We start from the raw sequence: 12,228 nt of genomic DNA, 5'->3' as shown, positions 1-12,228 counted from the left end.
AATTTTAAAAGATTTTATGTATTTATTCATGAGAGACACACAGAGAGAGGTAAGAGACACCGGCAGAGGGAGAAGCAGGCTCCCTGCGGGGAGCCCAAAGCTAGACTCAATCCCAGGATCCTGGGATCAAGACCTGAGCCAAAGGCAGATGCTCAACCACTGAGCCATCCAGGCAGCCCAGATTCAAACCTTTCAATGCGTATTCACTACTCTGGTTATGTCCACTCCCGAGACCTGGTTTAATCTTCAGTTAATTCTGTGATCTACCCAATGTCCTTCCAATAAACTCCCATGTTCCCTTCCTTCCTTAATGTAGACCAAGTTAGTGTTGCTTTCAAAGAACTGTAATATAAAATTTGTATCACAAATAGGAGGCTATAGGCGACTAACCCACAGAAAAATGTCATTTAGTTACTGAACCAGTAAGGGATAGAAGGCTTCAGGACTCTCATTCATATTCCATATGGTAACAAACTAGCCCACGGTATACAGTGGTAAGATAAGGGCTGGCCTTATCATTAAATAAATAGTAAACAGATAAATAGTCTGTAGTTAGCATACTAGCTTAGAACTGTGGTAATAAAACTTTTCTGGTTCAGCTAATGCAAACATTGAAACCTGGCCTCAGGCATATGACTCTGTCAAACAAATTTGTCATAACAAATTTGTTATGACTGACTGATATGATTTGGTATAATGGATTATGAATTAAATTGTATCTCTCCAAAAAAGATATCTGAAGTCCCAACACCCAGTACCTCAGGATGTGACCTTATTTGGAAATACGGTTTTTAGGGAGGTAATCAAGTTAAAATAAGATTAGGGTGGGTCCTGACCCAATATGACTGGTGTTCCCGTAAAAAAAGGGAATATTCTAACACAAAGACAAACACAAAGAAGGAAGATAATGTAAATATACATAGGGAGAAGATGACCATGGGACTAGAGTACTAGAATGATGACACACCTACAAGTCAGGGAATGCCAGGGATTGCCAGTAAACACCAGAAGCCAGAAGTCTCCCTTAGAGCTTTCAGAGTTGAGTAGAGAGAGAGCATAGTCCTGCCAACACCTAGATTTTGAACTTTAGGCCTCCAAAACTGAGATAATAAATCTTTTTTAAGTCAACCAAGTTTCAGTACTTTGTTACAGCAGCTCTAGAAAACGAACACAGTGAAACAGAGGAAATAATTACTCTATTACATGCATATGAATCCCACATATCCACTCCCATGAAAGGTTCAGATGACTGTCTTCAATTCTCTTTTTTCAAGGTTTTATTTATTTATTCAAGAGAGACACAGAGAGAGAGGAAGAAACACAGGCAGAGGGAGAAGCAGGCTCCAACGCAGGGAGCCCAATGTGAGACTCGATCCTGGGTCTCCAGGATCACACCCTGGGCAGAAGGCGGCGCTAAACCGCTGAGCCACCTGGGCTGCCCCACTTTCTTCAATATAAATGCTTATGGAAACAATTAGGTAATATCAAAATCTTTTAAACACATTTTATTGACTCTTCTCTCTAGGCAAGGAATGAAAGAGGGTGAAAATAAAATTGGTTCCTTGATCTGTGTGGGGATGGGAGAACCTGGAGGTGACAGATCAGATAGTAATACTTAATAACCCAAAGCAAAGCTGGTAGGGTTACCTTACCTAATTGACATCAGGACAGTAGAAAAAAATGGATCTTAAGAATGGTCACTCACAAGGCCTTATTTGATTCAAAGAACCAAAAGCAAAACAAAACAAAACAAAGAAAAACCAAAAAACTTTCCAAGTTTAGTTTAAGGAGTACTGTTAATCTTCCTCAAAATGGTATATGGCCATTTTTACATGTAGTTGTACACTGAGAAAAGAGAAATACCCACATCATTGAGTAACAGCTGAGGCTTTAAGATAATTCTGGAGCTATAAAACAAAACCACAGTCCACTGGTCAAGAGCTAGGCTGATGGAGGTCAAGTACTAAGTAAGATTTTGAATCCAGTCTACATCAGACTCAGTGGAATCCCAAACCTATCTTAGTAGTTTAGTCCCCAAATAACAGCAGCAACAAATAGCTTCCCCTCATACCTCGTAATTGACGGGTCAGCAAAAAAGGCTAAGTGTAAGATTTTAGAGCACCTCACCAAAGATACTCTCCTCCAAAATAGTAAATTAAAACATTACCCCACCTCTCGAAGAATCACAAAGATTGGCTGTCACCATTAAAACAAAAAGCAGGGGATCCCTGGGTGGCGCAGTGGTTTGGCGCCTGCCTTTGGCCCAGGGCACGATCCTGGAGACCCGGGATCAAATCCCACGTCGGGCTCCCGGTGCATGGAGCCTGCTTCTCCCTCTGCCTATGTCTCTGCCTCTCTCTCTCTCTATGTGTGTGTGTGACTATCATAAATAAATAAAAATTTTAAAAAAAAGATTTAAAAAATAAAATAAAATAAAATAAAACAAAAAGCAGAAATGGAGATCCTACAAATTTAATTCTGTAGTTTGACCACTGCAAAAGTCTGATTGCTCTTGGAAAATGACAATGGATTATATTCAAACGGTGATCCTAAATGCAGCTGCTGTTTCTGATTTATCCTCTTTAGTGAAAAAAATAAACATAGCCTTAGCTATCTGGTATGTGTGCAGTAGCAAGGCCCTGATGAAACTACTATCTAAATTCCTGGAGAGGGATCCCTGGGTGGCACAGCGGTTTGGCGCCTGCCTTTGGCCCAGGGCGCGATCCTGGAGACCTGGGATCGAATCCCACATCGGGCTCCCGGTGCATGGAGCCTGCTTCTCCCTCTGCCTGTGTCTCTGCCTCTCTCTCTCTCTCTGTGACTATCATGAATAAATAAATAAAATCTTAAAAATAAAATAAAATAAAATAAAATAAAATAAAATAAAATAAAATAAAATAAAATAAAATAAAATAAATTCCTGGAGATATCCAGGCTTTGATCTTTCCAAGACCTGTTACTTTAGGTTTGCTTTTTCTTTTTTGCATGAATAATTCAAAGAATTTCTTTTTCTTGAACTGATAGAAACTAAATGGCCAATGAGATATGCTACTATCACTCCCAAATACACTTACATTATCTAATTCCTACAAACAAGGGCATTCTCTCTCCTACATACCCACAATCAACAATCAAAATCAGGAATCTACATCTAATCTATATATCTCATTCAAACTTTTATCAATTATCCTAGTAATATGCTTTATAATGAAAGCATAAAATTCAGGACCTCTTTATTATATTTACTCATCATGTTTTTTTAGTTTTTCAATCTGGAACAATTCTGTTTCCTTGATGCTTTTTAAGAGTACTAGACCAATCATTTCAAGAATGTCTCTCCATTTGGGTTTGTTTCATGTTTCTTCATGTTTGTATTTGGACTATGCATTTTTGGCAGGAATATCACAGAAGTGTTAAATATGATCTTCTCATTGCAGGCAGTATATAATTTCAATTTACCCTTAAAAATGATGCTACCATTGGTCACTTGATAAGGTGGTATCTTTTTTTTTTTTTAAGATTTTATTCACTTATTCATGAGAGAGACACACACACAGAGAGAGAGAGAGAGAGAGAGAGAGAGAGAGAGAGATTGGCAGAGACACAAGCAGAGAGAGAAGCAGGCTCCATGCAGAGAGCCTGATGGGACTCAATCCCAGGTCTCCAGGATCACACCCTGGTCCGAAGACCAGGTGCTAAACCACTGAGCCACCCAGGGATCCCCAGATAAGGTGATATCTACCAGGTTTCTCCACTAATCTTTCCCCCCTTGTAATGAATAAGTATTTTGCAGGAAGATAATCTGAGATAATATAAAAATCCTTGTCTTGTAGTGGGTTGGATGGTCCCTTCTCCCCCATGAAAGATAGGTCCACGTAGAACCTGTGAATGTGACCTTATTTGGGAAAAGGGTCTTTGCAGATCTAATTAGGTTAAAGATCTTAAGAGATCATCCTGGATTATAGTGGGCCCTAAACCCAAAAACAAGTGTCCTTAAAAGAGAAGGGGAAAAGACACAGAGGAGGTGATATAAAGACAGTGGAGAATAGGAAAATACATCTACAAGCCAAGAAATGACAAGGATTGCTGGCAGCCACCAGAAGCTAGGAGAGAACATGGAACAGATTCTCCCTCAGAGCCTCTAAAACGGAGGCTATTACCTTGATGTCAGACTTCTGGCCTCCAGAACCATGAGAGAATAAATTTCTGTTGTTTTAAGCTACCCCAAAACAATTTAGGATAAGACCAGTTCCTTCATAATTCCTTTGGTCATATTCTTTAAAGTACGTGCTCTGATCCTCAGTCAAACTAAGTTAACAAAATTTCCACTTTATTTTAACTAAACTGTAATTAAAATTAAAAATGTAATCAAAAAAAGGGAAAAAAAATTTAAGATTTTATTTATTTATTCATGAGAGACACAGTGAGAGCAAGAGAGGCAGAGACACAGGCAGAGGGAAAAGCAGGCTCCATGCAGGGAGCCCGATATGGGACTGGATCCTGGGACTCCAGGATCATGCCCTGGGCCGAAGGCAGGCACTAAACCTGCTGAGCCACGCAGGGATCCCAAAAAAAGGAAAATTTTATTTTATTTTATTTTATTATTATTATTTTTTTATGATAGTCACACAGAGAGAGAGAGAGGCAGAGACATAGGCAGAGGGAGAAACAGGCTCCATGCACCGGGAGCCCGATGTGGGATTCGATCCCGGGTCTCCAGGATCACGCCCTGGGCCAAAGGCAGGCGCCAAACCGCTGCGCTACCCAGGGATCCCAAAAAGGAAAATTTTTTAAATCTTTTTTTAATATATTAATTACCTGCATTTTATTATTTTGGAATCATTTTATACCAGCAAAAGTAATACATGCATGCCACACACATACCCTCTCTCTAGCAATTTCTGAAATATTGACACTGCTTAATAATATTGAAAATCAAAACTAAGGCGAAGTAAGGAACACTTAGTACCGCAAAAAAAAATTCTGTATATCATATTTCTCTATAAAAACTGTGGTAAATTTCCCACAATCACATCAAAGATCACATTTACTGCAACAGCATACTGTTATCTTTCCAGTGGCTCTCTTGATAATATTGAGTAAATAAATCATAGTTCAATACAGAAGAATTAAAACTGCAATTTGTTCACTACTTTCTTTGAACTATCAAAAGAAAGAGGCAAAAAGAACATTACTTCAAATAAATAAACCTTAAAAAAGCACAAACTTTAAAACATGGTATCTAAGAAGGCAAGCATAACACAAGAACATACAGGTGAATATACATATATTAGATGCATGTTACAACTTGAGATAGATCAAGAAGTAATGAAAATAAGAGAATAACATTTAAAAACCGGACTTAGGGCAGCCTGGGTGGCTTAGCAGTTCAGCGCCGCCTTCAGCCCAGGGTGTGATCCTGGAGACCCGGGATGGAGTCCCACGTCAGGCTCCCTGAATGGAGCCTGCTGCTTTCTCTGCCTGTGTCTCTCTGCCTCTCCCTCTCTCTGTGTTTCTCATGAATAAATAAATAAATTCTTAAAAAATAAAAAATAATAAATCCCTTTAAAAAATGGACTTTAATTCCACTTCTAGGGTTTCTACCCAAAAGAACTGAAAACAGAGTCAATTACATACCTCTCTGTTCACAGAAGCATTATTCACAATAGCCAAAAGGTGGAAACAACCCAAAATGTCCATCAACAGATGAATGGATAAACAAAATGTCATATACACACAGGATAGAATACTATTCACCATTAAAAAGGAAAAAATTCGGGAGACCTGGGTAACTCAGTGGTTGAGCATCTGCCTTTGGCTCAGGTCATGAACCTGGGATATGGGATCGAGTCCTGAATCCAGCTCCCTTACAGGGAGCCTGCTTCTCCCTCTTCCTTTGTCTCTGCCTCTCTGCACCCCCCTCCCCCGTGTATGTGTATGTGTGTCTCTCATGAATAAATAAATAAATCTTTAAAAAAAAAAAAAAGGAAAAAATTCTGATACATGCTGTAATTTGGATGAAACTTAAAGACATTATGCCAAGTGAAATAAGACACAAATGGACAAACATTGTATGCATTCCACTTATAGGAGGTACCTATAATAGGCAAATTCATAGTGACACAATGTAAAACAGAGGTTACCAAGGGCTTGGAAAGAGAGTAATGGGGAATTATAGTTAATGGTCACAGAGTTTCTATAGGGGATGAACAAATTCTGAAAATGGACAGTGGTGATGGGTGCACACCACTGTGAATATACTTAATACCACTGAATTGTACACATAAAATTGGCTAAAATAGTAAATCTTGTATGTATTTTACTAGTTTTTCATTTCAACCACAGAACTTCCACTAAACTAGCAGCTACTTTGAGCAAGGAATCTACTCTAATAGGTTAATTACAAGTACATTAAGACACTTCCACCCAACCAAAGACCTCAGGATTTACCTGAAAGGCAGATAAAACATAATGTTTATCTCACAGTGGTCTGTGTGATCTTTACAGGGATTTCACAAAGCCAAAATTATTTTCATAATTCTAAGAGTTTATTTCCCCTTTTCACTGTGTTGACATTTGCAACGATGTTTCAAAAACAGTGGTAAAATGCTGGTGCCTTAGCAAGAATCAAGGCAGTGACACCAAACTGAGACAGTTGTCACTGTATTCTCCATAACCACCCACTTATAGTTTAAAAAAAAAAAAAAAAAAGGCAAACCAGTTTTACTTAAGAATGTCCTTGATGTTGCAATAAAAATTAATTTCATTAAGCCTCCACCCATGAATACACGTCTTTTCACGATCTGAATGACAAAAAGGGAAGTATGTACAAAAGGCTTCAGTTACATATTATGGCTATCTAAAGGAACAGTACATCTGACTCTGCAAGTTATGAAATGAACTAACCCCAATTTTCATGGACCATCATTTTTACTTGGAAGACTGATGAACTATGTTAATAAGATTTGGGCACTTGGCATACATTTTTCTTCAAAATAAACAAAGTGAGCCTTTCCCTTCAAGAAAAACAACTGTTAATATTGGTTGCCAGTAATAAATTTCTAATTGCTGCTTAAAAAGTTACATTTTGGAAAATCTATATCCACTACAGTAAACTTGATAGCTTCCCAATCTTAATTGGGAAATATTGATAAATGTAATGCTTTCATATTGCATAATAAAATACGTCAATATTTGGAAGATCTGCATAATTTAGTGAAATGCTATTTTCAAAACGACTAATGTACCATGTCATAAATTACACGAGTAAAAGATTCAAAGTGCAAGACAGGGGCATCTGGGCGGTTCAGTCAGTTAAGCATCTGCCTTCCACTCAGGTCATGATCCTAGGGACCTGGGACCCACCTCTGCATCAGGCTCAAGAGGGGTGTCTGCTTCTCCCTCTGCCCCCTCTCCCCCACCCATGCTTGTGCTCCCTTTCCCTCTCAAATAAATAAATAATCTTTTTAAAAGTACAAGACAGACCAATGCATTTTAATGTAAAACTACAAAAAGGCCTTTGATAAGGTTTCAGGTTCCATTTTTTACTAACCATAAGAAATGATTACTTTGGCATACAATATCCAGAATTATCTGAAAACACTACAAACTATTCCTCCCTTTTCCTACTATATATGTGAGGCTGCCTTCTTTATATACTTCAACCAGACAACACAGCACAACAGAGTGCAGAAGCAGATATGAGAATATTTATTTAGGTATTTCAGAAGAATGACTTTTCATTTAAATCACATTAATAATGAATGCTTATTGAATAGTTATAATGAATTATGACTAGTATATTCACTTAAATATATTAACATATATTTAATTTATTTTTAATAGTAATAAATATTTTTACATTTCCTCAGTTTTAATTTCTCTTTAAGTTTTAATGTGACAGATGTAGCCCACACAAACAAAAGCTCTTCAGGGTCCTCAATCATTTAAGAGTAAAAAAGGTTCTAAGAGCAAAAAGTTTGAGAAGCACTGCTATAATCTGACGAGCACTACAAAAGTAGACACAAAGGATGGTTAATTCCAAAAGAAAAAATATATATATTCCAAAAGAAACCCAAGTCTTCACAGAAGAAAACACATTGACTTAGAAATTGAGTTTTTCAGTATTCTTTTTTGGGGGAGAATTCAAGAAAATGGAATATTTCAATGTGCCCTGGGAAAAAAGTGAGTAGACTAATGTGTTAGAAATGTTAACAGATAAAATTAACAGGGAGTCTAAAATTGTAATGGGAAGGGCTTGGATTATAAATTGCAGAGTTTGTTTATATTATAGAAAATGAGGAGCCACTCATGAATTTGGGACTGAAGCACAATTTTTCTTAAAAACCTCCATCTCTTATGTCAAGACTTTCACGTACTCAGCACTGCTTTCTTTTTTTTTTTTTTTTTTTTAATTCGAGTTTTGAGGATGGCGTACAACCCTTAGCTGTGGAACAAAGCAAACTTAAATTTTTGTTTGGGTATACAAAGCTCTAAATCATGCCTCATAGGAGTTCAAGTTTGACTCAAAAAGCATGTGTATGTCAAAAAAATATACACATTCACATCTGACAGCACGGTCCCTGCCTTATTAAAATGCTCAAGTAACAGGGTTTATACTTTATCCTTTTAACTCAAGTATATGATAAATTCATGCTGCTCCAAAAGTACTGCAAAATAAGCAGGCCTGTAAATAGTTCTTTGTGTCTAATCTTCCTCTATCTTGTTATCTTGGTGTCCACTGCCGGTTGCCCTGCAGGCAAAGGAATGACATATTTCTGGAATATACTGCAGTGCTTTCAGCTCTGCTCTGCCTACACAAAAACAAAACAAATAATAGGGGCCTCTGGGATTGGATGGGAAACGCCTCTGACAGGAAGACTGGTTGTTCTATGAGTCAATCAAACAATTTTTGGCAGGAAGCCAGGCAAATAGAAAACAGACTTTGAAAGGAACTGGTCTACAACTCTATGACAATACGGAAGAAAGAAAAGAAAGAAGAAAAGAAAAGAAAAGAAGAGAAGAGAAGAGAAGAGAAGAGAAGAGAAGAGAAGAGAAGAGAAGAGAAGAGAAGAGAGAAAAGAAAAGAAAAGAAGAAAAGAAAAGATCTCCATTATTTGACCAATCTTTACCCTCTTCTCTGTTCCTCTGCAGAAAAAAAGCAACATTATGCTACGATAAACAAGAGGATTTTTTTCTAAACCAGTTATTATCTTGTCTCTAAAAGAAGACTCCTGTCATTTATACAGAGCAATGGATAAGCAGTTATAAGTCTGTACGATAACATTTACTGGGTACAGAAACACTGGATGCTTTGGAAAACATCCGAAGTTTAGATGAAACTACAACTCCAACGAATTTTTTTAGAAAGTACACTATTTCCTTTTGGCGTAGCTTCTTTTCTCTTGTTACTGTGACGAGCAGTTAACAACTTTTAACCAGTAACTGGTGAGACCTATCTGACAGCAAGTAGCTAAGACAACCACAAAAGAAAGTGTGCTTTTTACAAAGCCCCAGAAGTTAACACACACTCCTAACGTGGGGCCAGCTTAAGAGGTAGCAACGCGCATTCCTCGCTTTTGTTGTTCATAAGCAGTACAAACATAAATACCCTAAACACATTTTTTTTTTTTTTTTTTTTTTAATGCTCGACACAACCGCATTCCTCCCAAGACTAAGTTGCTGGATGACTACATTTAATCTTCTTAAATTAGTTTCTAGTACACTTCAGCTACCAGCCGCCTGGGGTCAATATGGAGAGCTGACACCAACCGTAGGAGGCAACCCGACGGGGGCAAGTCCTTCAAGAGCAAAATCATGACAGATTCTAAGGAAGCACTCTCATTTCTGCCGTCCCCCCCCCCCCCCCGCTTCCTTTGCGTGTGGCCCAGGTAGCTACGCATTTCCAATTCGTCTTTTGGCCAAAATCTGGCGCCAGGTTTCAAACACATGTATCCGCAGCCTTACCACCAAAAGTGAAGCCGGGAGAGGACCGCGCGTCCCTGGATCCCGGGAGGGTGGAAGGACGGCGCGGGGCGGCTGCGGGATGCGGGACGCGGGATGCGGGACGCGGGACGCGGGACGCGGCCATCCGCATCTCTCCCAAGGTTACTCCGCCCAGCTCTCCGCCCCGGAAAGCGCCAGCGGACCGAGGGGACACTTCGCTTCTACCACTGGGCACTTCGTAGCGCTCCCGCAGCCGGGGGCCCACGCGGGGGCCGGCGCTCCGAGAAGAGCCCTCCACTGCCCCGAAAAAGAGGCGGGCGGCAAACCAGCAGCGAACTTACCCAGTTTCTTCCACATGGCGAGGTGACAAGCGAGGAAGCCTTTGCGGATGGCAGCGCAAACCTTCGCCGGCTCGGACGACGTGAATCCCTTCTGCTTCTTGATGAAACCCCACAAATGCTCCCGGGCAAACTGTGCCGCCTCCCGCCCGCCGTGCCCGTCGCACACGGCGAAGAATGCCACTGAGGAGCGGCGGCGGCAGCAGCGCCCGGGAGCTGGCGAGGCCGCGGCGTCCGGGGGAGGGTCGCGAGCCTCTCGGGCTGCGGCCGCTGGGCCTTTCCCCGGGACTTCGCTGCCAGCGGGAGCCGGCGGGGACGGCCGCGGAGGCGACGGCTGCGAGAGCGACCGCCGCGGCCAGGGCTTTTCTTCAGCCGTCGGCTCGGGCTCCACCACGATCTGAGTAACGTCCTCCATGTACTTCCTCCCGCCCTGGTCGGAGAAGACGCTCACTCCCAGCGAGTACAGCCCCGCCATGGCCGGCTGGCTGGGATCCCGCCGGTCCCACGCAGCCCGCCGAATCCGGCGGCGGGAGACGCACTCAGCGCCCGCCGGCCAACTATTGTTTATCTTCGACGACGGCGAGAGGGGGGAGGGGGCGGTCCCGGAGGGGGGGCGCGCGATGTCGGGACTTGTCCGCGAGAGCTGGGCCGGAGCTCTAGGGCGAGAGGAGCCGAGCCGCTGCGCCTGCGCGGTGCGCTTCCCCGCCTGCCCGCGCCCACCACACAAATCAGACGTTCTCCCGGGCTGTCGTCACTCGGCTCTCCGGGCCCGGCCAATCCGGAGTCGAGTTGCGGCGAGCCCGCCCTCCGCCCCAAACCCTCGCTCCTCGCGGCAACGGCCGGCCTCCGGCCTCCGGCCTCCTGCGCGGGCGCGGGCGCGGGCGCGGGCGCGGGGCCGGCGCGCGGCGGGCTGGGCTTCTCTCCTTCGCTTTGGGGGTTTCCGTCGCCTGCCGAGCACTTACCGAGCAACTTGAGCTGTCACCTTTTTGGCTCGGTCGCCGGGATCGTGATGCAGCCCTCCGCCCTCGGCATTGCGCTGCTCGCCTACGGGGATAGCCGCGTAGGCTCGGGCCTCCCCCGAGCGTAGAGGAGCGGGGCGGGGGCGGGTGGGGGGCACCTTCCATTCCTTGGAGTGAAATGGCGGGAAACCTCCCTTTTGGAAGGTCGTTTGTGAGCAGGCTGGAAGAAGCGTTGATCTCTTGAACTGGGTTTGGGTGGGATGTACCCGACTGGGAGTTTGAGGCAGGCAAATCCAGTTTGTGTTGTTAAGGAAACTTAGGAACTTTCCACCATCCGCTGAACGGCCTTGTTTCACATAACTAGGTACGTCGGAGACTTTACAAAGGGTTATATTTTAACTAATGTTAAACAGATCGTCTCCGCTTTTGTTAAACCCAGTACTTTTTCCTACAAGCCCTGGCTGGGTATAGCGTTTTACCCCTTTGGTGGTGTCACTTCAAGTAATCCCTTGAAAATAGCTTACGGGGAACTGCCAGGAGCTCCAGTGCTCTACCAGTTTGGTTATCATGTTCCCCACCCCTTCGCCCAGTAACTTGTAGTCTAGGTACTGAAACCTTTGCACGGATTTACACAAATGAAGCCTCAGTAGGCAGGGTAGTAGGTTCCCGGCAGCAAACTTTCTTTCAGTGAATCAGTTTAAAGTTCACTTTTAAAAAAAGGGAAAAAAAAGTTCACTCTTCTTGCCACTTCACCATCAGTTCTCCTGTGTGCCCTTTCCTGTACGGCTTTTGAGAGTCTCAAATGGAATGATACTAACACAAATAGGAGTAGGGAAAATGTTCAAACAATTGGCACCAAAAAAAGGGGGGGGGGGGAGGCACAAGTACAAATCGTCAAACTATTTGTACCAATAAAAAAAATGAATAACCGAATCAGCTCAAGATGTAGAAAATCTAAATTGCATAAAACTACAATTATGTAGAAA

General features: G+C 42.3%; 1 protein-coding gene across 2 annotated transcripts in view; it reads right to left on the bottom strand.

Annotated features, from left to right (window-relative positions):
- Positions 1 to 10,966, bottom strand: part of PPM1D (protein phosphatase, Mg2+/Mn2+ dependent 1D) — a 58,359-nt gene extending 47,393 nt beyond the window's left edge. The window contains exon 1 of one of the 2 annotated variants that reach the window (XM_077852356.1): positions 10,287 to 10,966. In XM_077852356.1, the coding sequence (XP_077708482.1) occupies positions 10,287 to 10,758 (472 nt within the window). In that variant the 5' untranslated portion in view covers positions 10,759 to 10,966. The remainder of the gene's footprint in view (positions 1 to 10,286) is intronic. The other variant, XM_077852355.1, reaches the window with a different exon arrangement.
- Between the last annotated feature and the right edge of the window lie 1,262 nt (positions 10,967 to 12,228).

Source organism: Canis aureus, chromosome 16 (assembly GCF_053574225.1).
Source record: "Canis aureus isolate CA01 chromosome 16, VMU_Caureus_v.1.0, whole genome shotgun sequence".
NCBI lineage: Eukaryota > Metazoa > Chordata > Mammalia > Carnivora > Canidae > Canis > Canis aureus.
This window is presented reverse-complemented; position numbering and strand designations above follow the sequence as displayed.